Source organism: Morone saxatilis, unplaced genomic scaffold, assembly GCF_004916995.1.
Source record: "Morone saxatilis isolate NCDOM2014 unplaced genomic scaffold, NCSU_SB_2.0 Contig14, whole genome shotgun sequence".
NCBI classification, from domain to species: Eukaryota; Metazoa; Chordata; class Actinopteri; family Moronidae; genus Morone; species Morone saxatilis.
Window position 1 is genome coordinate 11,132,303 of NW_023339696.1, and position 26,991 is coordinate 11,159,293.

Here is a 26,991-nt window from a genome sequence, read left to right on the forward strand (position 1 = left end):
AGAACACAGGAACATTTTTTTTCAAGTTCAAGTTCAAGTCTTGTGAATGAATCTCCAGTTTCATTTGACCCGTGGTCAGATTCTGCACGAATTCTGGCTGGTGCCTCAGACCCTGATGTGACCCCTGCCCATAAAGCCCATGGAAGTATGCCAAGCCAGCAGCAGACTCGAACCTGAAGTAGCCCCGGACCTACATAATGCCTGGTGATTGTCCATTTTGCTACAAGAGGAAAGCAGCCCCTTGTCTTACGGCTTATCTGGCATCAAAACCCTCTTAATTGCAGATTCATGTGATGCTGAACGTTGCAAATAACATTCTGGTAAGGCAGTGTTCCACGCTGCACCACATGAAAGGATCAAGTGACAAAAATCTTCAGTAATAGTGAAACTAGAAGCAGGGACTGTGGAAAAAAAAAACAAATAGATCAGGAATCCAGCAGATGGATCCAAACCTTTGCTGTACTAACATGAGCCAAGACCAGCAAAGCTCCCCATCGCCTCCATCTCATGACTGTTTCCGGAAGGTGAAAATATCCCGGGTTTTGGAGCCTTTCTTCCCCTCTAACGGAGGCGTGGGGGTGGGGTTTGGTGAGGGCGAGGGCGTGGATGACGGGGAGGGAGAACAGGGCTGGGGGGTGGAGGTGCCTCCATAGGGGCAGCTCTGCGAGTCTGGATGTTCACCAGAACACTCCACAGTGGGGATGTAGCGGCTGTCCCACATCCCCGGACCACACAGTTTACAGAGGTCATGTAGGCTGCATGGGATTCTGGGGAGGAGGCGAAACTGGTAGAGTAGGCTGCGGGCCTGGTGGAACAGGAAGAAAAATGGCAAGATGAACTAAAATATATTGCAGATATCAAACATTGTGCCTTAAAACATTAAAACAAATCAATACCCTTGAATCCAGCTTAAAATTATAACAACAACGTCAAGGTGCAAAGCATTGCGGGTTGTGTTTCCCCTAAAGCCCTAAAATGCCGGCGTGCCTGCTCTGGGTGCAAAATCTCAGGCAACAACAAAAGGAGTAACACCAGCTGCATGCTAACATGAACTCGCTGCCTGTGGTTGCAGTAGCACTAACACAGCATCCATAAACATGAGGACACAGGCAAACACTCAGTAGCAGGGATGCAGATCATAAATCTTCTACATGGCATGGCAGCATCCCATTTAGTAGCTCAAGGCCTCTGTGGGCAGGTTACAGTATATCAGAGCTGCTTTGCTGCAGCATTGCGGAGGGCTACTTGATGCAAACACACTAGTTTGAATTAAATGTAATGCAGCAGTCGGTGGAGGAATTGTTATGAGCGAGCTCATAAACCACAGACTATTCAGATATTCTGAGATTAATGGATACCCATGTACACAGATGCAGAGTAACTAAAAGGAGCCATGCAAACACAATCGTGACTGTGATACCTTGCGTAGCACAAGTTCTCCATTCATGTGCATGGAGAGGTTGCTGAAGTGGAGCAACATTTGGTCAGTGGCGAGCTGCTGTTCTGTCACATCCTCCCCGTAGAGAACAATGATGGCCACACACAGGAACAGGTGGAAGTAGTCCGTCTATGAAGAGAGGGAAAGAGGGTTAGGTCAATACAGGAAGACAAAGGCAGGAATAACTGCAAGTTCTTTGGGACTTGAAAACATAACATCCCAAAATGCAATGACAATGTGGTCTCAGATCTCTGTATTTAGTTTTGAGGCTTACTAGAGAGCAATGAGAGATAAAGAGCAGATATGCACAAAAAAAAACTGAAGTCCAGTTCAAGAAAAATGCTAATTATAAGTGTCTAGTATTTGTACATTTAAGCTTAAAGATGCACAGTGAATTAAGGGCTTAGTTTGAAAAAGAGAGTTTCACAGTTGGATGACTTTTTGTACTGTGGTTTTGTGCGTATGTGTAATGTTGTTTATTACATCCAAGTGTATGTAAATCTAAATATTCTAAAAGACAAAAGCCGGCAAGCACAATCTATTGTGATATATGGCATAATATTTGATGCCTCCCTTTTCACAGAAAAATCAGATATCAATCAGAAATTCTTCCTTCTGGCCCATGTGATATTCAACTGTCTAAACCGAGGTTTCACTCCGCTATCGCCTCCATCAGCACCTGTAGCTGAACATCAGAACATGTAGCAGGGAGTGTGAACAGATGGCATGAAGCAAAGACTGATATTTGACTCTGCCTCAGTAAGAGGAGGTGTTAAGCTCTGTGTCATGGCAGTGAGCACAACAGAGACACAAATTTACTGATTCAAGACAGAGGGGGAATTTATACTAAAGACTCTGCTTTAGCTTCCATGCTTCAGATACTGCTGGAAATATAATGCACTACATAAATACACACTATATATATATATATATATATATATATATATAGTGTATAGCAGTTTTTAATATACATCTGTACAGCTGTTGTGCTTTTAGGAAGTATTGAAATGTATGAATTTAGAGTAAATCAAAATGTTGGATTTTATACGTTGAATCTTTAATGAAACACTCTCTAATCCCTGTTGAATTAAACCATTAAACCCCTCCAAAACCAAGAAGTAATGTGACATGTTAAAGGGAATTTAGGAGGATTACAATAGTCGGTGGTGACAGGATATAAAGGAATAACGTGGAAATCTTTTTATTGCAAACAATGTTATCTGTACATTGAAAAATCATCCAAAATTTGGTGCCGCTGTGAAACAGTCCAACGCGTCTGTCCGCTCATTTATGCAAAGTTTTTCTTACAAACTTGTGTATGCAAAGGAGTCGTTGGGACTTTGCCCTGACCTGGTAGTGTGCCCAGCAGGCCTCCCACATGCGCAGAGCCTCGGTGTCGGGGAACTCTCGTTTGAAGCAGAGCAGGATCCAGCGGTGGCAGAAGAGCAGCTGCAGGCCGTCCTCCCCCAGCCTGGTCAGGTGCTGGTGGAAGCGGGGCAGCATGAGACGCAGCAGCTCCCGCAGGTACATCTGGGAGCAGGTCAGAGAGGGCACACGCTGTCTTACAAACACATTTTCTAGTGGTATTTTAGTATTCTTAGGCTGGAATTATGCTTTTCCGGGCTGCACATAAGCGAAATAACACAGGTGTGCTGACACGTTTGTGTGTGCGTTTCTTTGATATATTATATGAGTTCACAAGGAAGCAGATGAGTCACATTTATCAAACCACAATGGAGAGAAAACATACACGAAATCAGGAAATGGAAATTAATTCATCCCCCAGTGAACGTGCAACTGTATGTGTTAAAGACACGAGAAAGAATTTGCATTCATTATCATAAATGGACAATGACAAGATGGGCAATGATAATAAGTGCCTTGAAGGGGAATTTCTACTGTATGCTCTGCTAGAAGAGCACTTGTGGCAGTACTACTATTCTGAAATGTACGCCCCAAAAAATAGAGAAAATCTCCAGACTGGATGTTGGATCAACCAATCAAGTCACTTGACACACAGGTCCAAATGTCTACAGAAGCATAATTCCATCTTTTTTCTAGTTCTATGCTACAACCTGACATTTTTCCTAACTCAGAGACACACACACAGAAACATCCTACCAGCTGCCTCTCCATGTCTTCATCACGTGGTGAGCTAATGAAGATGGTGTTCTCCATGAGGCCGACGAAGCACCAGAAGGTGTCGCTTTCATCCTGGATCTCAGTGAGCAGTGGGGCCACCAGGTCAGACATGCCCTGGCAGTAGCCCATGTCAGGATTAAACACTGCATAGTTGAGCAGAATCCGCCTACGGCAAGAAGAGCCACAGTTGTAACATCTCAGCAGAAAAAAAGAATATCTAACACAATTTAGCAACAGAGTCTCATAAACACTTACATTTTTGCTTTTTTTTTTGAGTCTCTAATATAGAAAAGTTCACGATCCTGCAGCAGCCCGGCCAAACCACTGAACAGAATGGTCCCACCCAAACACTCTGAATGATCCAACATGTGTTTCAGCATTGCTGGTAATGCCCAGAAAAAACATGACAAGTGCTGCTTTAGCGGTTGCTATGCCAACTCCTCTGGTAACCAGGGAGCTAATTAATGATCTTTCTTGTTTTTCCCCTTTTTTATGTATATGGATACTACTTTGAAGTAAATTTCCTGCGCAGCTCTCATCGGAAAACCTTGAGGACATTTTTATTGTTATTAGTGTGCTATTTTAAAAAGAAAAAATTGATCATTTGGAAAAAAACTAAGACAGGGAAGCAGACTTTGAAGTAGTTTTGTGTTTGGAAAATCACAAGAAGAGTAGTATCTTGAATGTGCCAGACAAAATTATCTGTGACACATCAGTACAATAGATGTGAGATATCTGAGGAAGCATGAGATAAGTGCTCTCCATGTGGACATATGCAGCGCTGGTATCACCCTGCCCCAGAAACATCATAATACCTAGACAAACACCAGAAGCCTCGATGAGAGTCACTAAACTAATATGCTATTTAAATCCTCATGCTCCTCGTTTAGAAAGCCATTAGCTCTGAGTATGCATCAAAAGTGCTCAGACGGCTTAGTCAGAGTCAATAAAGCATGAAACTCATTTGCGGCTCCCCCAGGGTTCAGAATATGAAATGAATAGGTACGCCTGTGCGTTGGGCTGAGGAATGGGAATGATAACGATGGATTGAGAGAAGGTGAGAGAAGGAGAGGACATAGATAGAGATTGGGGGAGGAACAAAAAAAATTAAAAGAGGATGAAGGGGGAAAATGAAGAGTGATTGTGGTCTGACCTCATGATCTCCACATTGGGGTTGTTCTCTCCTCTGAAGAAGTGGTTGCTGCGGTCTGTTCTCACCACGTCTTTATCCACTGTGAACTGGACCTTTCTCCAAAACTCGCTGTGCTCTTCCGGGCTCATGGACAATCTGAATTATACACACAAACAGTGGGAGGAAATGAAAAAGTTAGATACAAAAAAGCAAAACTGAATGTTGCTGCCGCTTTATTAAGACAAGTGACCTCGCCAGGAGTTATTTTTTGGTGCTGATTGTTTGTTTGTTTGTCTGTCAGTAAGATTACGGAAAATCTACTGGCCTGATTCTCAGTGTAGCATGGGCCAAGGTAGAACCCATTACATTTTGGAGTGGATCGGAATCACAGGGTGGATACACAAATAATTTCACTTTTGTTAACATTGCAAAATAGATCAATTGTAATACATACATATATAGTGGTTGCGTTTGCAGATTTTCATACCATACAAGACTGGATTATTGCTCTTGGTGGAGGTCTGTGCTCTCTGAGAACCCTTAAAGTTTCCAAAGTTGTGACAATTTAACAAGACAGAAACTTAGGAAAGTTTTTACCGCACAATCTCCAAGGAAATTAAGGTAATTATGATTAAAAAAAAATAATAATAATAGCATCAAATAAACTTTACCTCAAATGTTACTCTGGTGTAAAACATGAATGGTTATCTGCAAATGAGCTAAGAAATGTGGGGGTGGGCAGGCAGTGGACTGAGGGGGTATCTCACCCGTAAGAGCTCCACTGAGGATAATACCACAACCATAAAACCCCCATCTATCCCTCTAAATGTTAGGGACCATATTAGCAATGTACTCTGTGTATGGTACTAATGTACTCAAGTCCTAACAAGCAGAGGGGATTTAATTAACACTGTTTGTTTTCCATGTTGCCCCACCAGGAATAATGAGTGCACACCTGATGCAACGCCACGCAACTGTTTAGTCGCAGTGCTGAGTGTTTGTGTCGTTGGTCTCTCTCTCTCTCTCTCGTGAGTATGCTACTCAGGAGTTCAGTACAGGTTTTCATCACTTTATATTTCTGGGGCCGGTGTGATAAATTTAACATAGGAATATTACATATTACAGGAACATCGCCGTACCACTGCCCTGGACTGATAAATATATATATTTTTATTCATTTACAGACTAATTTGCTAATTTGCAATGCCTCTTCCTAGATAGGCCTAACTATACACAAATCCCAACAAAGAAATTCACACAAAATGGCAAAAAGTACAAAGAATGATACAATAAGATCCAGGCTAAATTTACTAATATGCACCAGATTATTCCCATGGTCAGCCATGGGAATAATCTCATGAATCAGATTTGTACAATTAAGCAATTAATCGATCAACAGAAAATGTATCAATTTTGAAAATCGATTAATTGTTTAAAGTATTTTTTTTTCAAGCAAAAAACTTCAAAGATGCTCTGGTTTCATATTCAAAAATGTGAGAATTTTGTGTGAATTAATTACTTGAATATTTGAAAAAATAAGCAAGAATGAAAATAATCATTAGTTGCAGTCTTGGTCTGAAAATATGTGAAGGAGGCAAAGAGAATGTTACTGACAGAGCAAACTTCCTCTTTTCTTGCACAAATCTAAACCGAAAAAGTGCTATTGTTTTATTTAAGTCACTGGTGCATGGAAAATGAAACACAAGCACTTCTTCTCCAAGCCAGCCAGAAAGTAAATTCTCTTATTAGAAGCATGCAGCGTGTCATGCATTACCTGGAAACTCAGTAAACTCAGTTGTTATTTATTATTGAAAAAATTAAAACCAATAAATACATTAAAAAACAAAAAAACAAAACAAAACGGAAGGTCATCTAAAGTCTGCCATTTGGTGATTGTGTAGCATTTTTCCCACAATGACAATATCCTAAATGTTCACTCACTGCCTGTTGAAGTGTTTTTACTCGTTACAGCTGCATCACTTCCACTAGCAGCTGCTTAGTTATCCCAGCTGAGGGAAGGACACATGGTTAGGAGATGAGGAACAAAACCCCGGACATGTATCCTTTCTCCTAATGATCAACTAGTGGCCCTGGAGGCTGCTCTAGTCAAACGGTCTTTAAAGGAATCCACATCAGAGTCAGAACAAGAGCTCTAATTACCTGACTTCAAAATGTTAATAGGCCATACAGATGAAATCTGTCCAATTATCATATTCACCATAGACAGAGCAGCTCAACGTGTGAAAATATGTGCACACTCAACCTTTTGGTTGGTGGGGTGAAGACAAATAGACTCACGTGTGTGTATGTGTGTGTGTGTGTGTGTGTGTGAGTTGTTTTTTCCTCTCCTTCTGATGAGTATTATCTGATAAGCACTGACATGTTTTTTCTCCAGAGACCTTTTATTTCACACCCGGCACCTCCCTTTAACACTTCCCTGGTTGTGCCTATTGATTGCGCAGCGGCTGCGATGAGAAGCCACAGCAGACTCACATATGGTTTAATGTTTGACAGTCTGAGCGTTTGGCAGCCGATACTGCAGCCATGTGTCACTTTAACAATGTCAAGAATACTGCTGTGTCTTATCTAATTGATTTCCCTGTCAAATAAACCTTTTTTTATACATTATCAGCAGCCAGAAAATATCCCCCATATTTCTATATAACCCACATATGTATTTCTTTCTCCCTGTTCCCCACCTCCTCTGCTGGATGTCATGATAGTCGGTACGTTTTTGAAGCCTCCAGGCCTCCCGCTCCTGAGAGGTGGAGTCATAGCTGTAGTAGTGCAACAGGAAGGGCCACACCTCGCCACGGATGGATGGATCAATGCCACCGAAGAAGATGGCCTGGCGGAGAGTGAACAAACAGAGTGAGCACAAAGGGCAAACAGGGCACCACAGCAAAGGGATCTAATAGATGAGAACATATCCAACTGTATGCAGACAGTAGTGTAGATGGGACAGACTACACTCAACCCCCCCTTACTGAGCTACAGTTGATGTGAGTGTTGCAAAATACTGCAAAAATGAAACTCAAACACTCTGTAATGTGCATGTCCAGCAAAAACAGTGATCTTCTGTTCCTGCATTTGAGTATTTACTAAGGAAGTGTCTTGGTCACAATCTAACTGCCACTGAGTCATTTCAGTAAAATGGTAAACCTTCAGTTGAGTCAAACACAGAATACTGAAATGACTCACAGGGGGACATTGGCCAAGACCAACCCTCCCCTTATTTACAGACTGGGGATGCAGATTGAAACCGAAAGCTATACACAATGGGGATGACTTTCAAAATGACTTTCCACTGATTCAGAGGAAAGAAAATGTGACGTTATAGACAGCAGCAGGTGAGGCTGATGTGTAGACCCCTACAGGATTGTAAAAACATGCACACACACAGACAATACCTTGCGTAGCTTATACTCTTCCTCAACCTGCCCACTGTGGTTGAGGTGACGCAGCCAGGTGGTGACGTCCAGCCGCCGATAAAGCTTCTCCTCTGGGTGGGTCTCAGCTGACGGCAGGGTGGGCCTCTGGATGGAAAATTGCATGCAGGATTTCTCAACTGACACCTGATGGAAAGAGTGAAAATTTGAATAAATACTTAGGACAAAAAGCTGAAATATTCCTTCATTTCTCAATACAATTTGAGGCCAAACAGGCATATTTGGACTGTAACCCGACCTGGTCTTTAAGCTGAGTTTCCCTGCAGCACTTCCACTGTTGGAAGACCTCAGCCAGCTTCTCCAGGCCAGCATGATGGAAGTGGAGAATTTTATATTGGCTCTCTCTGCTGGCTATCACCAGCTGGCCACTGGTACATGCCTCATCGCTGCAACAGCACAACAGAGAACACACAGATTTAATAACAAATTTGAAGGAATGTGTTAAATATTTTTTTTATTCCTTACTTCTCATGGTATCTACTCTACTACTTTTTAAAAAATGATCATAAAACAAACCAACACCTGTCCTGAAACAACACATTGTGACACATTGCACTCAGTACTCCTGGCTGACCTGAAGAAGAGTCTCAGCGACCTCATGTGACCCAAGTCCACCCTGAAAACGCCACACAACTGCTCCAGAGCCAGCACCTTTTGCTGCTCCTCCCACCGCGCGCCCTGTGACTGGCCGCTGCTCTCAGAGGGTGCGTGGCTGTCCAGACTGGAAGCCGAGCTTGCGGAGTGGGTCATGGACTCCTCGCACAGCTCCCTGGTAAAAAAAACAAAACAAAAAGCCCCAACATTTCTATGAATTACAATTTAATTTGGAACTTGATTGTACTAAAGAAAAGTGAGTAATGTTTTCCAGGAAATTAGAAGGAATGAGACTTCAGGGTTTATACCTTCTGCACTAAAACTTCTTCTTTCCTGTGCCATTCTTCTATGTGAAACATGATTAATAAACAACGTGTAGACAGTGGCCAGCGGCGTTTGGCTCAGTGATAACTGCACAGACATATAGGCTTATCCAGAGCTCAGTTCTACCCTGTTGTTTTGCGTCTCAATACGGTTCAGCAAAAAGGCTGAGAATGGGAGGAATGCATGGAGGCTTCTGAGGACACACACACACACACACAAGGAAATCTGTACACACACAAATCACACTGTCTGCCGTCCAATTTCCCCTGTCATTCCCCCCATGGCCAGCATGTTGTTCCCGGCACTGAAACCTGAGCCGAGGGTTCCTCTGCTGCGGGAGGAACACACTACATATATATGAACAGAGAAACACACATACACAAGCACAGAACACAGACAAAACAGATGAAACTGTGTATGTGGCCAACACACATATGAATCCAAACACACACGTTCTTTAATTATTAGAATCACTACCTTGCATGTTCAATGTCTTGCCCTCTTCTCTCTCTCTCTCTCTCTCTCTCACACACACACACAAACAAACACACACACAGTGAATGGACCATAGCTAATGACCATAATGCACTCTCAAACACGTCTCAAGACATGCTAATGCTGAGAAACAGACCAACACAGAAATGCATTTAACCCGCTGACATTTGAGAAGTGGATGTCTAAATGAAGTTATTTGCTTACTAACTACTATCAAATGCACTTATTGGCTATTTAGGAAATGAAAACCAGAAGTCATTCAATTAGAAAATGTAGTTTATTATTATTATTATTATAGATAAATCCTAGAACTGTTTCTCCCTCTGCTTTGAGTCAATGGGTGAATTTAAAAGTATCCTTCTGTACAATGACACACCTTTAACCCACATAAACATATTCTCAGGTTAAGACAAGTGGCATGTTGGTAAATTGAGGGAGGGAGGCCAAGTCTAATCTATTACACCCTGAATCAATCATGTCTGGCTAATCATTTCCCCGTTAGCAGATGGGAAAATAACAAGGCTGATCAATCCAAGCTGCACAGTTTCCTCTCCTATCTAGTGATTTACTGCTCTCTGTCTCATGTATCACGCCACAAACCAGACTGTGGAATAAAAGGAGACTGGGAGAGAGGCACAGAGGGCTCTGGAGAGAGAGTTCAGCAATCTGAAATATGGAGGAGCGCCTTTAAAAAAGACTACTGTACTTGCTTTTTCATAACTCCAATGAATGTCAAGCCCACAGTGTTAACAAGGCCTATGAGTCAATTTACTGCAGACATTTCCTTCACTCTTCTCGCATGCTTTTAAGCCCATGTGCAAAAAAACATTTTGCATATATTTCCGCGTAGAAATAAAAGTGCACAAACCATGGAAAACGTGGCGAGAAAGCACATGATTCTTGGCACTATAGCAAGGATCGTCCACTATGTTGCATCCAAGCGGAAACTCAATGACTGATTAACAACGTCTGTCAGTGTCAACAGCCCGATTCTGTTCATGTACTGTAGGCAGCAGCCAAGTCATAAACTGTACAGAGAGTACATTATGTAAACAAGCTGTTTTGATGGAGTCAGGCTGCTGCAACCAGCATGTCCCACCAGATCAAACTGCCCCGAGGCCCTTCATAACACCTCTCTCCACATACATGAGGCTTTGCCCTTGGGGAAGGTGCTGCCAGGTCACCCTGAGAACCAGGACCAAGTGCTACAGGCCTCCAGGGACTCCCAGGCCCTTCAGCTAATCCCTGGTGGGGAAAACAGAGAGATGAGGGAGGGTGAAGGGGGTGGTGTGGGCTCTGCAGGCGCACACTGGAAAGTGGTCACTACAGTTCGGAGTTCGGATGAAGGAGAAAAACATCTGACATTTGACTTATTTATTGATTTATTGATCACGCTGTATTCTAATAATCCCAGAACCCAAACGGCACACATTCAAGTCAGGTGTATACTTTTCCAGGATTTACTAGGCCTCATAGGAAGGGAGGGCAGGACCCTTAAAACAGATTGATAAAGATAAATATGAGGGGTCCTAAGATTATTACAGTGTAAAATGATCTTCTTCATCTTTTATTACTGATTCTTATTACTGATTATTATAATTGATTCCAGATACCTGCAATTAAAATAGATGATTTAAGGCATTTAACTAATTATGTGACCAATTGGCTGCACCAGTCATGATTATATGTGTTCTATTAAATGAGGGGTGTAATTCATTTACAGATCTTATTTGTACAGATCTGTTTTCACTTTGACATTAAAGGCTCTTTTTCTCTTGATCTGTGTCATTAACTCTACTGGGCAACAAATGTTTGGCACTATAACAGAATACACAACATTTTTCTGCTACATAAAGTTAATATGTTTACTCGTTTATTTTGCCTTCTTCAGGCCTATAAAACTCAAATCAATACAGAAATTACAGGAAAGAAACTGTATGTAACCAATGATAAGTGGTTGAAAGAAGAAACTGCTTCATTTTAAAAAGGTGCAACAAGCCAAGAACTTTGGAAACCACTTATCTGAGATATAATCACATGTTAAAATCCTGCAAGTAAAGCCAGTACACACTGACAGTCACCAGTGGTTTCATAAACTACTGTTAAAACTTGAAAGAAACTTGTTAAGAAGCTTGACAGAGATTGCTGTGGATTTCTCTCCCACCACTCTCCTCTTTCTTCCCCCTCTTTTCATCCACTCTCGCTCTCCCATACGCGGTTCTTTCTCTCTGAATGATTCCAAGTGACATGTTTCCAGTTCCTGGCCCCTTAACAGTGTCAATTAAAGCAAGAGAGAGAGAAAGAGAGATTGAGTGGGTTCCAGGGTTTTGGCTGCTGCTCCGCTCTCTTCAGTGCTCTAATCCGGAGAGCTGACATTCAGCCCAGCACAACAACCCCGGGAGCACTGAGAATCAAAGGGCTTCACACAGACTTTAGTAAGGGAAGGGGAAGGGGGGCAAGATATTTGAGAGGTGGGCAACACCAAAAGAAACAATATTGAGAAAAACAGAGAGAATGAGCAAGGAGAAAAGATGCAAAATACAGTGGAAGGAATAGATGGATGTTAGGCTAGAAGAGAATCCAAGAGAAGAAGGGAAAAACAGGCAAAAGAGAGGATAGATACGACTGCCAGAGAGACACTAACAGCGAGTGGAGCACAGAGGGCGCGGAGGAAGAGAAGGACAGAGTAAAGGTTAGAAGCTGTGAAGCAGACACCGCTGCCAAGTCACACACTGACTGCACTTACAGAAAACTGGGGTCTGAGAGTGGTTAAAAAAAAGGCTTAAACACACACTGACTCGTTTTCTCTCTCTCTTTCTCCTTGACACACACTCACACATTCTGGGCAAAATGTCAGGCCAAATAGCTGCGTGAGGAAACAACCACGGAGGGAATCATAAAGTCAAACGGCCGTGAGGTCCGAACAGCAACACAATCGCTGTCCAGATGGCTCGCTTGATTAGAGAACAGTCTCTGGAAGCACTGAGGTTTTGGGGTTTGTGGGATTTGGGGACTTATTTCGGGCCATCTGTGATATTATAAAAAATTTAGATTAAGAGCTGCTTTATGTGAGTGGACCCATCTTGAACTCTACTAATGTTTCATGCCTCCTACTGAAGTCATCTACCTGCTGTCACTCCCATGGGACATTCAGTAGTGCAGTAAGCCACCATGTGGCCTCAAAGTGAAATCCATCCCTCATGCAATCAATTCTTTTCTTTTTGGCTCCACCTTGTGGCAGCTTAGAGTAACTGAAAAAGGAACAAACAGCCATCTGGGTCACTGCTACTATTGCATGTCAGTCAAGGTTTCTCAGATGAAAGCTGTTGACATTTTCTGTCTGGAAGCATAGAAGCAATTACACATCCTGTCCACAGAGTGGGGTGCAGCCAGAACTGGATCTGTTCTATGTGGCAGTGTGCTCAATTCCACATAATATCAAATAAAAGAAGCATGTAGACTGAGAAATGTGTCTTTGTAGTGCTTTAAAACAAACAAACAACTTTACACTATCTTACAGCACACAGGGGATTTATATTTCTTCCATAATCCCTTAAATCTGTTTGACAAAAATAACATAATAATAATGATTATTTTTTTTTGTCTGGAAAATACATCACACAAGTCATAACATCAGACTAGTCTTCACTAGAGACCATATATACTGTATATCTTTGCACTGAGGCTGTGTCCTCTAGACATTTTACTTTACATTTTACATGCAGTGAGTATTTTGTAGGCTGATTCCATGTTTTTCTCCCAATATAATCACATTTGACTGCTTTTAGGGCAGCAAAAGCAACTATGCAGCTGTTCAATGAATCTAACTTTTGAATGTTTGATGAAATCTTACACAATGTGAAGTAAATTGGTATTTTTTCCTGTATAAAAAATAATTTGTCTGTTCTCTGACTTTTAAATAAAGCTTCATCATGCTTTGTTAAAATATATTTAATTTAATTACAAGTGGGTCACCAGTAAAGGCCTGGAGGTTAATACAAAAGAAAATTATTACAATTCAAATTGCAGTCAGAATCTCTGTCAGCCCTCATCATCATTTTGAAAATGTGATTTAGTTACTTTGAAGCTGACATCATTTTTCATGTTGTGTTGTGTTCATGTTATCTAGTCCTCTTCCATCCATAAGGATAACTGCTGTTATGCAATCACAAAGGTCACACAGAATTAAACTGTATTCAATTCAACAGCAATCAGCTGCATGTGTCGGTTTTGACAAAATTCCTGACAATTACAGTTTTATATGTTTTACAAACCCTAAAATGATGGAACTACTACAACAAATGCTTTTTTGTTATTTGACAGAACAGGATCTGCTCTTAAAGGACCAGTGTGTAGGATTTAGTGGCATCTAGTGGTGAAGTTGCAGACTGCAACCATTTACTATTTTAATACAGTTCAGCCTTCCAAGCATGTAGAAGAAACTGTGGTGGCCACAAAACTTGAGAAAAACATGTAAGGCCCCATCTAGAGCCAGTATTTGCCCTTTCTGGGCAACTGTAGAAACACGGTGGTTCGACACGGCAGACTCCGTTGAAGAACAATCTCTGAACAATCTCTGTAGATAAAAATGTGTCATTCTTAGAAAACGAAAAACACAACAACCCTTTTTGTCATTCTTACAAACTAATGAAAACATCCCTACGAATATTATATTCCATTTCTGCCAACAGATCCTCCTAAATGTTACACACTGGAACGTTGAGGTGTTCCTCACCGAATCGAAGTGGCAGTAAAAGATTCAGCAGCGAGCGTAATTAGACCCCAAAGGGCTATACAGACCAGAACCCAACTGAGCTATCACTGGGATATTAAATACACATAAATGTACAAGGCAAGAAGACGCTGCTATCATAAAGTACAGGGCTGGAACAGCTGACATCATGTCTTTTACGGCTCCACCAGATTTATTGTGGTACTTCAAGGAATTTCCAAGGCCACAAAGTGTCAATTAAAGAGGTAAATTCACAAATACTCAAAATTATGAGATGTTGTCAAAGGAATTATAATATGAAGCATGAGACTGGCGAAGAGGAACAGCAGTCATAATAGGATGTGACACTGACTATGTTAAACAATTACATATTTATTTAATTATACTTGAATTGGTCAGTTATAAGACTCCCTTATTAGGGTACTATAACCCAAATATAGCAATAAAAACATTCGTTCTTTTAATGTTTTTTTGTCTGACATTATAGAGGCAGACAGGAAATTAAAGAGACTGGCATGACATGCATCAAATATCCCCTGTGGCACTGCGGTTATATAATATGCACCATAACTATTTGGCTACCAGCGTGCCCAACACATGACAACTTTTGATAATATGTGTGACGGTGGCACAGTTGTGACTGAGGTGGACAAGATTTCCCACCGCTGAGTGACAAAACAAATACTAAACTTAACTCTGCTGAGTAAAAATAAGAATATAGATCACGAATAAAGCCCATTCAACCCTCTCACTGACCTGCTTTCGCTGTCCAGGAAGACGGAGCCGCTGCTCTCGCAGAGGGCCTCGCTGACGGGGGACAGGCAGAAAGGCGAGGAGAAAGTGTCCGAGTCCGAGCCCATGGTGCTGTCCCGGCTCACTTCGTCTGACAGCTCGCAGGACCCCTCGTCACCCTCCTCCCCCGCCGAGGGCAGCTGCTGCGGGTGTGAGGAGGGATCCGCTCCTGCCTCTACCACCAGGCTGTGGCTCTCTGTGGAGGTGCTGCTGGTAATGTTTCTCTCCTCATCCTCATCCTCCTCCTGGGCAGCTGGGTGACGGGAGTGGGGTCTGAGGGGAAACGGTTGGTTTTAAACACCATCGGTACCGTGTATAATAATGATATAAGGCTGCACACTCAGTTTGTTCATGTTTTTAATCTCAGTGTAGCTATGGTTTTCATCCTGTGACTGCATGACTTTAAGGAGTGTTCTTCAAGAGAAGTATCATTCTTTTTAAAAGACCCAGAGAATACACATTTTAAGAGATGGCTTTCCTACCGTCGGCCTCTGCGGCGTGCGTTCCTGCGTACAGGGGAGCTCTCAGGCGTGATGTAACGCAGCGCCTCCTCATCCTGCCTCTGGATGCGGGAGTTGGGCACCCAGGTCAGAATCAGAGTGGTGCCCAGGCTTTCATCCTTCTCCGTGTGCACGCACAGGTAGCCTGCAGGGGGCAACATAAACCAGTTAGTACAGTAAGGGATAATTATGGTGAGAAAAATGAGGTAACATCTGAGGAACAGGTAGGAAGGGGAACGACTTTTTATAAGTAGCCGGCAGCTGCAACCCAAAGACAAACAGAGACGAACACAAAGAGATGACGACACAGATGGAAACCTGAGAGGTAGCAATCTTGCAACACACGCACGGGCGATGATCACGGGAGATAAGGGATGGAGAAATTAAGGAAGTGCTGTTAATGTTCATACCAGGGAAAGATAGGAGAAATGTTGACAGTAGCAAGTGTAAAAGCCTGAATTTCATCTGGCCAACAGCTGTGAACATGCTGTGTGTCTGAGACTTATTTTTAATATCTTAGCAGTTAGAAAGCTCGACTTCTGTATTTTTGAGTCCTGTTCACGGTTGGGAAGCTGGTGAGGGATTCCCACTGCACCTCCACTCACACACAAAGAGGCACAACAAGAAAGACACTTTCAACATGAGTCCGGCCTAACCTGGGTGGTGCTCTGCCAAGCCCGGCAGGGGCTCTGCAGGGTGCACGCAAACATTATTTTTGGAGAAGATGATCTCGCCGTCCAGGCCCGAGCGCAGCGATGTGCCCCCCGCCCCAGGGTTAAAGGTCAGGAGGTCGGAGGCCTTGGAGGAGGCACGCCGCAGGAGCCGACCCAGAGACATCTCCTCAGGCACCGGGACACTGGGCCCATCCTCTGGATATTTGGGAGTAGAAGAGGGAGTTTGAGGCAGAGGAGGGGAGGCCGTGATGGAAGCGGCATGCGAGAGAGAGAGAAAAGAGAAGGGCGAAGGACATGAGATAAAAAAGGAAACACGATAGAAGGAAAGCGTGACACACCTTGGCATTATAAGACTGCACAGATCCTCACCTACATTTCACCTCCTCTGTCACATGTATGGCTGTATTTACTGCAGTGTCCTTACTGCAGAATCCCCTCTCCCCTCTGTACTTGTTCAGCATTTCCCTGTGCCCCATTTTCTTTACTGCCACCTGCACCCACTAACACAAACACATTCACAGGATGTGTGGATACTGTACTAGTGTGCCATTAAACACGTCCCACCTTCTGTAAACAACACTCACACACTCACACACCAGTGTGTACACACACAAAGACATGAGCAAATACACTTCACTCCATCCGTGTGAAATTCCGAGCAGTTATCAGTAGCCGACAGATGTAGTCAACATCAGCGCCGAACTGGGATCAGCGTGTCACACCACCAACATTTAACTCGTCTGCTTCAGAGAGAAAGTCTCATGCGATGAAACAAACTCCGAGTCGAGCAAAAAGGAAAGCAGCTCTTTTAAAGTTGCAGCATGGTGTGTTGCTGAGGGGTTTTCTTCTTTGAAAAGGCGCAGTGGGAATCTTACTTTTTCAGGCTAAAAAAAAAAACTGAAAGCAAATAAAGTCAAACTTTTTTTGCTCCCGTTCGATGACCACACTTCTAATTCAATAATGTCTTTTATCGTGGGTGTCTGTATCTGTGGACCCACTTCATGTACGTTGTTTTCTTGTTGGCTGAACGACACGTACTCCCCGCTCCATTTGAGGAATGTTCCCTTCTTTTTCCTCAGAGGGCATGTTTACCTCTGCCTGATTAAGCAGGCACCCCACTTCCTGATGCCAGGCCCCAGACAGGAAGTCTGCTGGCACGACATCCAGGCATGACCTCGGAGCAGAGACTTACCGTAGGCCATCGTTTGGCTTACTTTTAAAAAAGGTGGGTGTTTCTTTGGCCAGAGTTTCACCATTCGCGCGGTGCATCTTGTAAAAAGAGCTGCTCTTTCTTGCAGATGTCAATAATCTTGGGCAGCAACGAGGTTATTTTATCTTCTACGTTTAGTGTATCAGATGTCAGAACACTTTGCCAAAGGAGGCATTTTCCCTTCCAAAACCCAAAGATATTCAATTTAAAAAACAAACCAAACCAAATCAGAAAATCATCACATTTAAGAATCTGGAGCCAAGTTAGAGGCTTTTTTACTTTTTTTTTACTGAAACAATTGGAAGAGTTATTGTTAAATTTTATTAATGTCAACTAATTATTTAATCTCAGCAATAATCAGTCATTAATGATGTCGACAGCACTGATTTTTATGTTTTCAGACATTTTTTCTGTTGTGCTTAGTTTGAAAACGTATCTAAAACAGGATGTAGTTTTAAATATTTGCTTAAAAAAAGTAACCACTCCTCTATCCGGAAAGACACAACATTAGACTACTACTGAATGTTAGCGGCCACTGTAAGCGGCTTTTTAAAAACGCTAACTGCTTCAGTAACACCGGACTAATGCAAATAGGACAAACACAGTGTCCTCATACTCTGAATTTCTTGCAAGACACACACACTCTGAACAGAATGTGCATAATGACAGGCTGGAGGCTCACACATGTCACAAAGCTGTTTCCAGTAGCCTCATAACAGCAATAACATATCTGCCGCCGTGCTACTAACCAGTGGTTATTTTGGTCTGTATGTGATTACAGGGCCACTCGGGTCAGTTTGATAGGGCTTGTTCAGACTGGCTGTTTAAGAACATTCATCTTTTATGCTGTCAACACTTCGGTTTGCTCACACTCTCTGACCTTTCTCACTGTTTCATAATATCTCATCCTTAAACCCAGTCTAGTCTCACTCTGACCTGCAGAAAACTTTTTATAACCTTTTAACAGACTGCCTGCCAGAAAGATAGCTTTTAATGTGAACCTGAAACCCACGCCATGGAAATTCAGCTGCGAGTATAGAAGCCACAAACTCTCAGGGTCTCAGCTTCTCACCTCTGGGCTACATTAATTAAGTTGTCACGCTGACATTTGAATAGAGGAGCCAATGCTGAACCCCTTTACGTCTGCGCTGTATACTGACGTGCCTGGGGCTGCTGAAAGGAGAGCAGCCACAAAGAAGCTTGAAAAACAAGGTTCTTGCGGACTCAAACGCCGGGGTAAGTTATGAGGAAACTTAACGGGTGACTCAGTGGGAGTGTGTGTAGACTTTTAAGGCTGTGCTACATCTGAAGATACATACTAAAGCATATAAAACATAGTTCATCTTTCAGGACTTGCGTGTTATGCGGAGCTTTGTGTCATAAAGTAATACACTGTGTGCCTTAAAATTGAAAACAGGAGATTCATAATATTTGAAGATATTAAACTCATTATTTCTGCAGTATTGAGTGAGTTTGACATTTAACTGGTGACTTCCTTAAGGAAAAAAAGGTGAGTGCACACTTGTGTTCTGTGTTAAGTGTTTTCCAGTTCTACACTCATAAAACTTTACTAGAGCCTAATGGATCATTTTGAGGGGCTGATATTAGCTTATCTCAGATATATTGATATCAGCATCAACTGATAAGCAACAAGAAAGCTTGAGGAAGTTTAGAAACAGCAATGCCATGAGATACAGTAAATTCCCTACCAGAAGGCAGTGACAAGTTTATTTTTAAACTCAGTCTATTGTGGACAGAAATGTAAGGGATCCTTGTTTAAACTGTTTGTTTATGGCACGTGTTCATCTATCATTAGCTGTATATTTCACATATATAGGGGCAGTAGAGTAAAGTATAAAAACCTTACATAGCAGTGCAATCCAACACAAGACCCCCACAAACTACAGCCTCCATGAATGAAACATTTTAGGTAGTATTTATGAAGAAAACTGCATTGCAATGTACAGGTATTTACATTATACTGCTCAGTCTGGTGTATGCAGTGAATTCAGGTGAAAGGTGTGTGAGCCCTCATACATACAGCGGCTGAAACTCTACCAAAATTTAAAAAAAAAAAAGGGCTGACAGAAGGTGTCCTCTCAGTATAGTAACAGTGCAGCCAGTGTAGCAGAGGCGTGCCATAATGTCGGTGGGCTCCCATCAGCCCATCACTACAGCGAGCCTGACAGCCAGCATCCGCCTGGCAGGAGGAGAGGGAGGATGGGACAAGGCTTTTGCCACCACAGCACTATTTACACACAGGCCCCACACTAATATACAAATATACTGTGTGTGTATGTGGCCCGAGCATGGACTCTCCATCTGTACCATCTTACATACAACATAAATATTTCAGTTCAGCTGCCGAGACCATGGCCGAAACCCTCAGCTGGGGGTAACTACATTTCACCGTGTCAGCGTTTGCAGGGCAGGGCAACTTTAAAGTTTGTTTTTACCACTAAGAGACAACAGTGTGTCGGGAGAGATGTGTCCGTTTCTTGCAACCTGTTCCAGCAGGAGAAAATGAATGAATAGCAGAGCAGCGTGTAGAGACAAAACGGGGACAAGCGGCTCACCTTCAGTCCCGCCGCAGAAGTCTACAGCCCATGTCGGACATCCATCTCAGCGGGGGAGCCGGGGGACCGAAGCAGCGTGCGCCGGCGTCGTTTCACCGCCTTTCTCCCGGATTTAGCTCAGTTGTTACGAGCTGTAGTCTTGTTTGTATCCCTGTGTTTTCCGACAGTGACACCACACGCTTGACTGCTGCTCTCTCCACGGCAAAAAAAAATGACACTTCCGGTTTTAGCTTTCAAAATAAACGCTCGTTTCGGGAGAAACGCGGTGTTGGCGCTTTAATTTGTAAGCCGAAGTTGTCTCACTTCCTACAGCTACTTGGTCGTGTTGTTTGTAACTTGACTGAAGAGCTCCCAGACCAATCCCCCCGAAATTTCGCTGCTTCCGGAATGTCAAAGGCTTTTTTCTATCACAGCAACCGGGAATTTTAGATTTCACATTAAAAACACGGAGGGATACCAGGTCATGATTGCAGTTATAATATAAACTAATATATTTTACATTAACCTAAGTCATCATTCAAAGATCTGACCCTTTTTCATCATAAGTGACGTTTTAAAGGTCACTGGCAAACGCTTGAATGCAGTTGGTCCATCATCAGGACCAGAGCTGGAGTCAGAGCATCCCGCCTCACAGCTGCTGGAGGCTTTACCTGTCCCCTTAAACCCTGTTTTAAAAAATCCTGACTCAGAATTTAATATTAGTTTTTATTTTGGTGATTCATCATTTCAGAATCAGAAATCAGAATCAGAAATACTTTAATAATCCCAGGGGGAAATTATTTAAATTATTTATATATAATTATTCAATATATACTGCACAATGATTGCAGTACATGTAAATGTTATAGTCTGGGGGCATAACCACACTCATCCACTAAAAACCATTTGCCTATTAACACTTTTTCTGAACAATTTTGTCAAACATTAACGATATAAGTTGGTATAATGGATCTAATTTCAGACAAAAATGTTTTAAGACTAGAACGGTACTCAGAGAGCACTGACATCTGCCAAGGCCAGATGGCGAGTCCAACATGTCTTCTATGATATACTAATCTGCACACCATTCACTTTGATAAACACCATTCACTTTGATAAACCTTTTTCACAGCTGCCATTTTGACATGAAATAGTACGGTAATCAGAGGTGTTACCAATGATACTAATTTAGGTTCTGTTCCATTTAGTGTAGCAGAGACTTTCTAGTGAGCCAAAATGCACAAAAGCAGCACCTATCTTTTTTCACAATTTTTATTTATAATGCACTTCCGTAACAAAGATTTATATAAACATAATTGTAAAAAATACAAAAGAGGTTATAAACAGTTGTCTTGATTCAGTGTGGCAGTTAGCAGCAGTAAAAAATACCTAGCAAGAAAAAAACAGATACATCAAGATGATGGTTCCCTTTGTTTGATAACATCACTTTTTAAAAACCTGTTTCTTACAAAGCACTACTTTCTGATTTGGACAAAGAGGTGGAGCAAGAGTCAGGTGCATCTTGAACTCTGGGAGTTTTCAGCAGCAGTGAAAAGTGCAAAGGCTCCCAAAGGTTATTGGGTAACAAGGTTCAGTGCATCAGAGAGCCCACTGAACTGTAAACACCTTTGTCATAGGCAAAGCCAGGCTGGTCACTGTCAAAACCTGTGGGAAGAGACAGACACAGAGTCCGGCAGACAGAACGGTTTGATTTTTTGGCACAAACACACTTATCTGCAGAATAACATCATTATCTGTCTGAGGACAACAAATACTTAAGTAAAGTGACGTAGTGCTGAGTCACACAGAACTCACCTTGGTGTCACTGCGGTATGTGAAATCCCTGACTTTGTCCCCATTGGCTAATACATAGAGGGGTGGCGAGGGTACCCCGAACACCTGCAGCCCTCCCAGCACCAAACCGTCGAGGGCTCCATTAAGCCTAAGAGGATCACTCACCACCTGAGACTGAAGAGGACATTTAGGGACAATTAAAATGTTTCTTTGGTCTAAATCAATCACAAAAAGAGATCAGTAAGCATTTAAACTTAACTGTATCATTAGGTAGAGGACTTTTGGATCAACTAGTAGTAGTAGTAGTGCAGTAAAATGCAAAACACAGCCTTGTCAGCTTTCCCAATGCAAATATCACTTATCTCTTCCCTACCTGTCCAGCAATGAAGAGAACGTAACAATAATTTCCCATTTCGAAGTTGTCAAGACTGTCTCCGTCATCCCAGAACAAGTCGCCCCGGGCCCAGCCGCCTGCTGACAGTGCCACCGTCAGGAAGAAAGGGTTTCTGCGTGAGGCTGTGGTTGTCAAAGCAGGCTCCTTCACAAGAAAAGGCAGGTCGAAGAAAACACGAGAAAATGATGAAATCAAGTGTTTCAGCTTTAAGACGTCGATCTGGATGTTATCATTGTTATAGTTCAACACAGCCTGGTACGTTTGATCGTGTGCATCCATGTCACAGATCATTTTACTGAAAACTGAGGTTACTGCTGAAATAAAGCAACAATTGTTTTTAGAAAAATACAAATGTCCAATTAAATTAAGCCTACATTTTAATCATCAGCAAGGAACTGTGCTGAATATCAAACTAAGCCTAACCAAGAGATGTACTGCACTGATGGCAGTAAACTATAATATTTGTTTTAATAGCTACAGTCACTGCTGCACACTGCTTGTTTATTTTACACCGGCCTCAAACATGATTCAGCTAAATAGAATTGTAAGTAGGATTTCTAAGTACTTGTTTCACCGGTTTCAATTATGTTTTGCAGGTTTTCTCATCCTCAAACGTTTTATTAATAATTCATCTCTACCACATTTGTCTACCACTGAACCAAAATGATAAGCGCTAGGCTCAGCAAAATGAGCTGCATATTGACACCCACCTGCTGGGGGATAATGTGTCCCTCCCTCACATGGACGTTGATGGTTTCTAGAGGGGCCGGCAGGAGCAGGTACTGACCTTTACTGTAGAAAGGCTGACCCTGGAGGGCAAAACACAAATCACCATGTAGATACTTCAGACATGCGTTATCACTGAAAGCCTCAAACATGGTGGCCTTTAACAGTAAACAAACAAAAATGATTGAACTTTTGGCTTAAGGCTCCTATGTGCGAGTGGTATTGTGAGACTGTGGTACAGGGTTGTGCGACTCACATTGTGCAGGCTGTACCAAGTGCCAGGGGGCAGGTATGCAGCCAGTTCGACTGCCCCTTGCTCTAAGACTGGGCTAATGAGAAGCGAACTCCCCCACAGGAACTGTCGGTCTATGGTCTGACTGTTAGGGTCCGTGGGAAACCTGAGCGGGATAGAAAAAAAGATAATATTATAGAACGCGAAGGATATCGTCTTAATCATTTAATTTACGTAGTATAATAGAGGATAGAGAAGAAAGGACATACTCCACGAAGAGAGGCCTGGCCACAGTATCAGCAGTGGCGTGTGCATGATGGAAGAGTGTGTAGAGGAACGGGAGAAGGGAGTAACGAAGGTTCAATACACTTCGCATGGCTGCCTGGGCCTTTTGCCCAAATACATAGGGCTCTTGAGGCTGCGGGACACAGACACACAGAAAAACAGACAATGAGAAGATATAGAGTTACCTCTATTTATAATACATGAAACAGATGGACTGCTCTAGACGCAGTGGAAAAAACATACAGGGCAGACCAAACACACAAACATTGTCTCTGTCTTACAGCGTTTGGCTTGTCATTGTGGTTTCTCATAAATGGGTAGAAGGCCCCAAGCTGCATCCATCGCACACACAACTCCTCAGTGGTGTTGCCTCCAAAGCCACAGATGTCCGCCCCCACAAGGGGCACGCCGAACAGGCTGAACTGCAGCACCGCTGTGGGGGAAAGAGAGGGGTGCAAAAGGTCAGTTTAAATCTATCAAATGATCTGTGGTCACTTCAAAAAGGTCTTTCTGATGGTTTGGTTGAACATTTTATTCTATCATATACAGATCTGTCATAAACCATAAAGTGAGACCATCTCAAGCCAATATGCCAAAACTGAATAGCCACTGAAGAACTGTGAAAATGTTTGAACATAATAACAACACCACATCTCCTCACCAGGGATGGAGTATCGCATCTGCTCCCAGTCACTCCTGACGTCCCCTGTCCACACTCCAGAGAAGCGTCCGATGCCAGGGTAGGAGGAGCGAGACAGGACGAAGGGTCTCTTCCCTCGTACCTTCCTAAGAGCACTGAGGATGGCAGTGAATCCCGGGATTTAAAACAGCATACAAGACAAAGAACAAAAGAACAACTTAGCAGCATTCTGTGGTGTCACATTGAGCTCCAGCAAAGTGAAATTGGTAGGTTCTCAAAGAAAGTCTATCATTTTACACACAGTCAACCATGCAAGAGCAATTTTAATTCCCATGAGCTGTACCACTACTTAATACCACTACATACACTATGTTTTGCTCATGTGACACATTGTTGATCCACTTTTAAGCTAAGCTAAGCTTTTAAGCTTAAGCTATATGACTATGTGGTAAAAAATGTATTACTTCTTTGTCAACTGATGTCAAAAGATTTGACTTTGTTTTTGTTACAATGGTGTATTACATAAAATGGCTTTTGCAAACTGCGTCTGATCGCCGCATGGTCTAACCTGTGCGTGGCATAGGCTTCTGTCAGTCCATACATGTTGTGCAGGTTGTAGTGAGTGGACAGCTTCTGCTGAGCCGACATACAAAGAGTTCCTGAGTTCAACTGGCCTCCAACCACTACTGTTTGTATGACAGTCAGAGAGACACACAGGCTACAACTTTATGCAACACACAGATGGGTGACAACTTAAAGGAAAAAACAACACAAACCTACAAGTGTCTGGAACCCTCTCCATCCTCCCATAGGTATTCAAATTGATTCACATAATTTTCATTCTTTTCAAACCTTTCCTTGTGTCCTGTATGAAAGCATCTGCCATTTGCCATGTTTCTCCACTCATTCATTCAGGTTTTTCCTTTAATTTGCCACCAGTCTCTATGTAGCAATGAATTAAGTAATGTATCTAAAGTATATACATAACGTACTTTAACATATAAACTGACTATAAATGTAAAACCAATAATGTTTGCATGCCTTTAAATGGTGCGACACTGATCCAGTACACTTACTGGGGGTGTAGGGCGGGTTCTCAAGATCACTGTCAGGACAGCCCTCCACTGAGCCCTGCACAAAACTGGCTGGTTCATTCATGTCCTGGGTGAAGCACAGGAGAAAAACAACAGAGATAATATTATTCGCTATGTCATTCTAAGGCACCAACAAACTTAACTAAACACTCAACCACAAAACCATGTACACATTCCAGAACTGGAAACCTGACATAGCTGATGTCTTAATGTTACTGTTGGTGGCTAAATAACCTGTACTCTGTGTGTGTGTGTGTGTGTGTAAATACTCACAATCCACAGACCATCCACAGGAACTTTAGAATGAAAATCTCTGATGCAGTCCTCCCACCAGCTTCTGGTCTCTGGGTTGGTGAAGTCTGGGAAGGCTGTTGGGCCCGGCCAAACCTGGATACACAGTTTGGGAATGTGTATGACATACACACCTCAAAACAGAAAATCATACATCCCTAGCATAAAAAAATGTGTCTAACCTCCCCTATCAGGATGTGTCCTGTTGCATTTTTAATGAAGACGTCTCGTTTCAGTCCATCATCAAAGGGCGAGTAAGTTCCAGGGGGGCTAGTGCTGCTGATCCCAGGGTCCTTAGGCAGAAACCAGGAGAGTGTTACTCAAGTCAAGTCACAAGTTAAGAAAGGTTTGCCGCCATCTACTGGAGAAACATTGTTAATGATTAAATTCAGCTCACATCACACGGTACTGTCAACAATTTGAACAACTGATGTATGCGTTGGTCCTTTTTGAATTAAATGCTCAAATATTTACTGCTGGTTAAAATTATCAGCATTATCAGTTTCTTTTATTGTTAAAGATGTCACACCAGGATGAGGATGTACTTCATGCCTCTCTCGTGGAACTCCTCCACCATCTCTGGGAGGTCCCCGAAGCGCCAGGGGTCGAAGGTGAATACCCTGCGCTTGGCTGCATAGTCCAGATCATTCCACTGCACGTCCTGGTGGTGAAAAAAAATCAAACTAATCTCAGAAAGCACAGTGATTTGATAAGGAGTCGAGTTGGGTGCGAGCATTATCCAATGCTGATAACTAAAAGTAATACATTTAAAATGTTTACATGTCAATTGGACCCACAGACACTGACAATATGTGAAAATGAATATGACAATTTTCACACATTCATTATGGTCAGATTCGTGCATAATAAATCCACTCATGTGGGAAGAATGTGAGCTTTAATTATCACTTCCATTTTATAGAGCTTTGTGAGTACTTCATTTACCATGGGAAACTTTGAATTGTGCATGCGTTCAGCCACATGTCGGGTCGTATTAGTGGTTGTGTAACCCCAGCGACACAGATGGAAACCCAGCGACCAATAGGGAGGCATCATAGGATAGCCTGGTAATAGAAAATGACAACACATAACACTCTTTTCCAGGTTGCCTCAGGACTAAATATAAATTACACACAGTGGCATGCTTTTCCATGTTTTCCACTTAAAAAACACACATTTCTCTTGTTGGTATGTGTATATGCCTACTGCTTGCTACCTGAGATGTGTTGTTAAATGACATCACTGAAAAGACACACCAATGACCTGGAGGTACTGTCGTATAACACTTTCAGGGTCAGGACCCAAGAAGACATACAGGTCCAGGATTCCTCCGATAGCCACCAAGGTGAGAGCAGGAGTCGGCTGCAACATCACCTCTACAGAGACATAAACAGATACACATACATAGATATTTAGCAATAAGTGTGTTATATGCTGAAAAAAAGAATTCTGTATGAAAAGTGAAGATTAGGAAATGGCAGTGGGATGCTATGTGTGT

General features: G+C 42.5%; 2 protein-coding genes and 1 long non-coding RNA gene across 4 annotated transcripts in view; 1 reads left to right on the forward strand and 2 right to left on the reverse strand.

The window, feature by feature from the left end:
• On the reverse strand, nucleotides 1–20,252 carry tbc1d16 (TBC1 domain family, member 16). 2 transcript variants are annotated; one of them, XM_035655194.1, is made up of 13 exons: nucleotides 20,059–20,252; nucleotides 16,255–16,467; nucleotides 15,581–15,743; nucleotides 15,063–15,371; nucleotides 8,736–8,930; nucleotides 8,400–8,547; nucleotides 8,123–8,287; nucleotides 7,412–7,560; nucleotides 4,734–4,868; nucleotides 3,560–3,746; nucleotides 2,789–2,968; nucleotides 1,421–1,567; nucleotides 1–805 (listed from the first exon to the last, which is right to left on the reverse strand). In XM_035655194.1, the coding sequence occupies exons 2-13, from the start codon at nucleotides 16,433–16,435 to the stop codon at nucleotides 506–508; spliced, it is 2,259 nt and encodes a 752-aa protein (XP_035511087.1). In that variant the 5' UTR covers nucleotides 16,436–16,467; nucleotides 20,059–20,252; the 3' UTR covers nucleotides 1–505. The 2 variants fall into 2 exon arrangements, with proteins under 2 accessions (XP_035511087.1, XP_035511088.1); XM_035655195.1 differs by lacking the exon at nucleotides 20,059–20,252 and adding an exon at nucleotides 16,642–17,392.
• LOC118323253 lies at nucleotides 18,396–24,654 on the forward strand. Its single transcript, XR_004796484.1, has 3 exons — nucleotides 18,396–18,718; nucleotides 23,752–23,929; nucleotides 24,133–24,654. It is a non-coding gene; the product is annotated as an uncharacterized LOC118323253 (long non-coding RNA).
• The window catches only part of gaa (glucosidase, alpha; acid (Pompe disease, glycogen storage disease type II)), a gene marked incomplete in the record, with an annotated part of 8,928 nt that continues 3,074 nt past the window's right edge, over nucleotides 21,138–26,991 (reverse strand). The window contains 15 exon segments of the mRNA XM_035655196.1: nucleotides 21,138–21,702; nucleotides 21,853–22,005; nucleotides 22,205–22,369; nucleotides 22,936–23,034; nucleotides 23,142–23,349; nucleotides 23,453–23,601; nucleotides 23,750–23,901; nucleotides 24,130–24,263; nucleotides 24,677–24,794; nucleotides 25,185–25,269; nucleotides 25,476–25,589; nucleotides 25,676–25,786; nucleotides 26,023–26,154; nucleotides 26,439–26,557; nucleotides 26,750–26,869. Of these exon segments, the coding sequence (XP_035511089.1) occupies nucleotides 21,637–21,702; nucleotides 21,853–22,005; nucleotides 22,205–22,369; nucleotides 22,936–23,034; nucleotides 23,142–23,349; nucleotides 23,453–23,601; nucleotides 23,750–23,901; nucleotides 24,130–24,263; nucleotides 24,677–24,794; nucleotides 25,185–25,269; nucleotides 25,476–25,589; nucleotides 25,676–25,786; nucleotides 26,023–26,154; nucleotides 26,439–26,557; nucleotides 26,750–26,869 (1,925 nt within the window).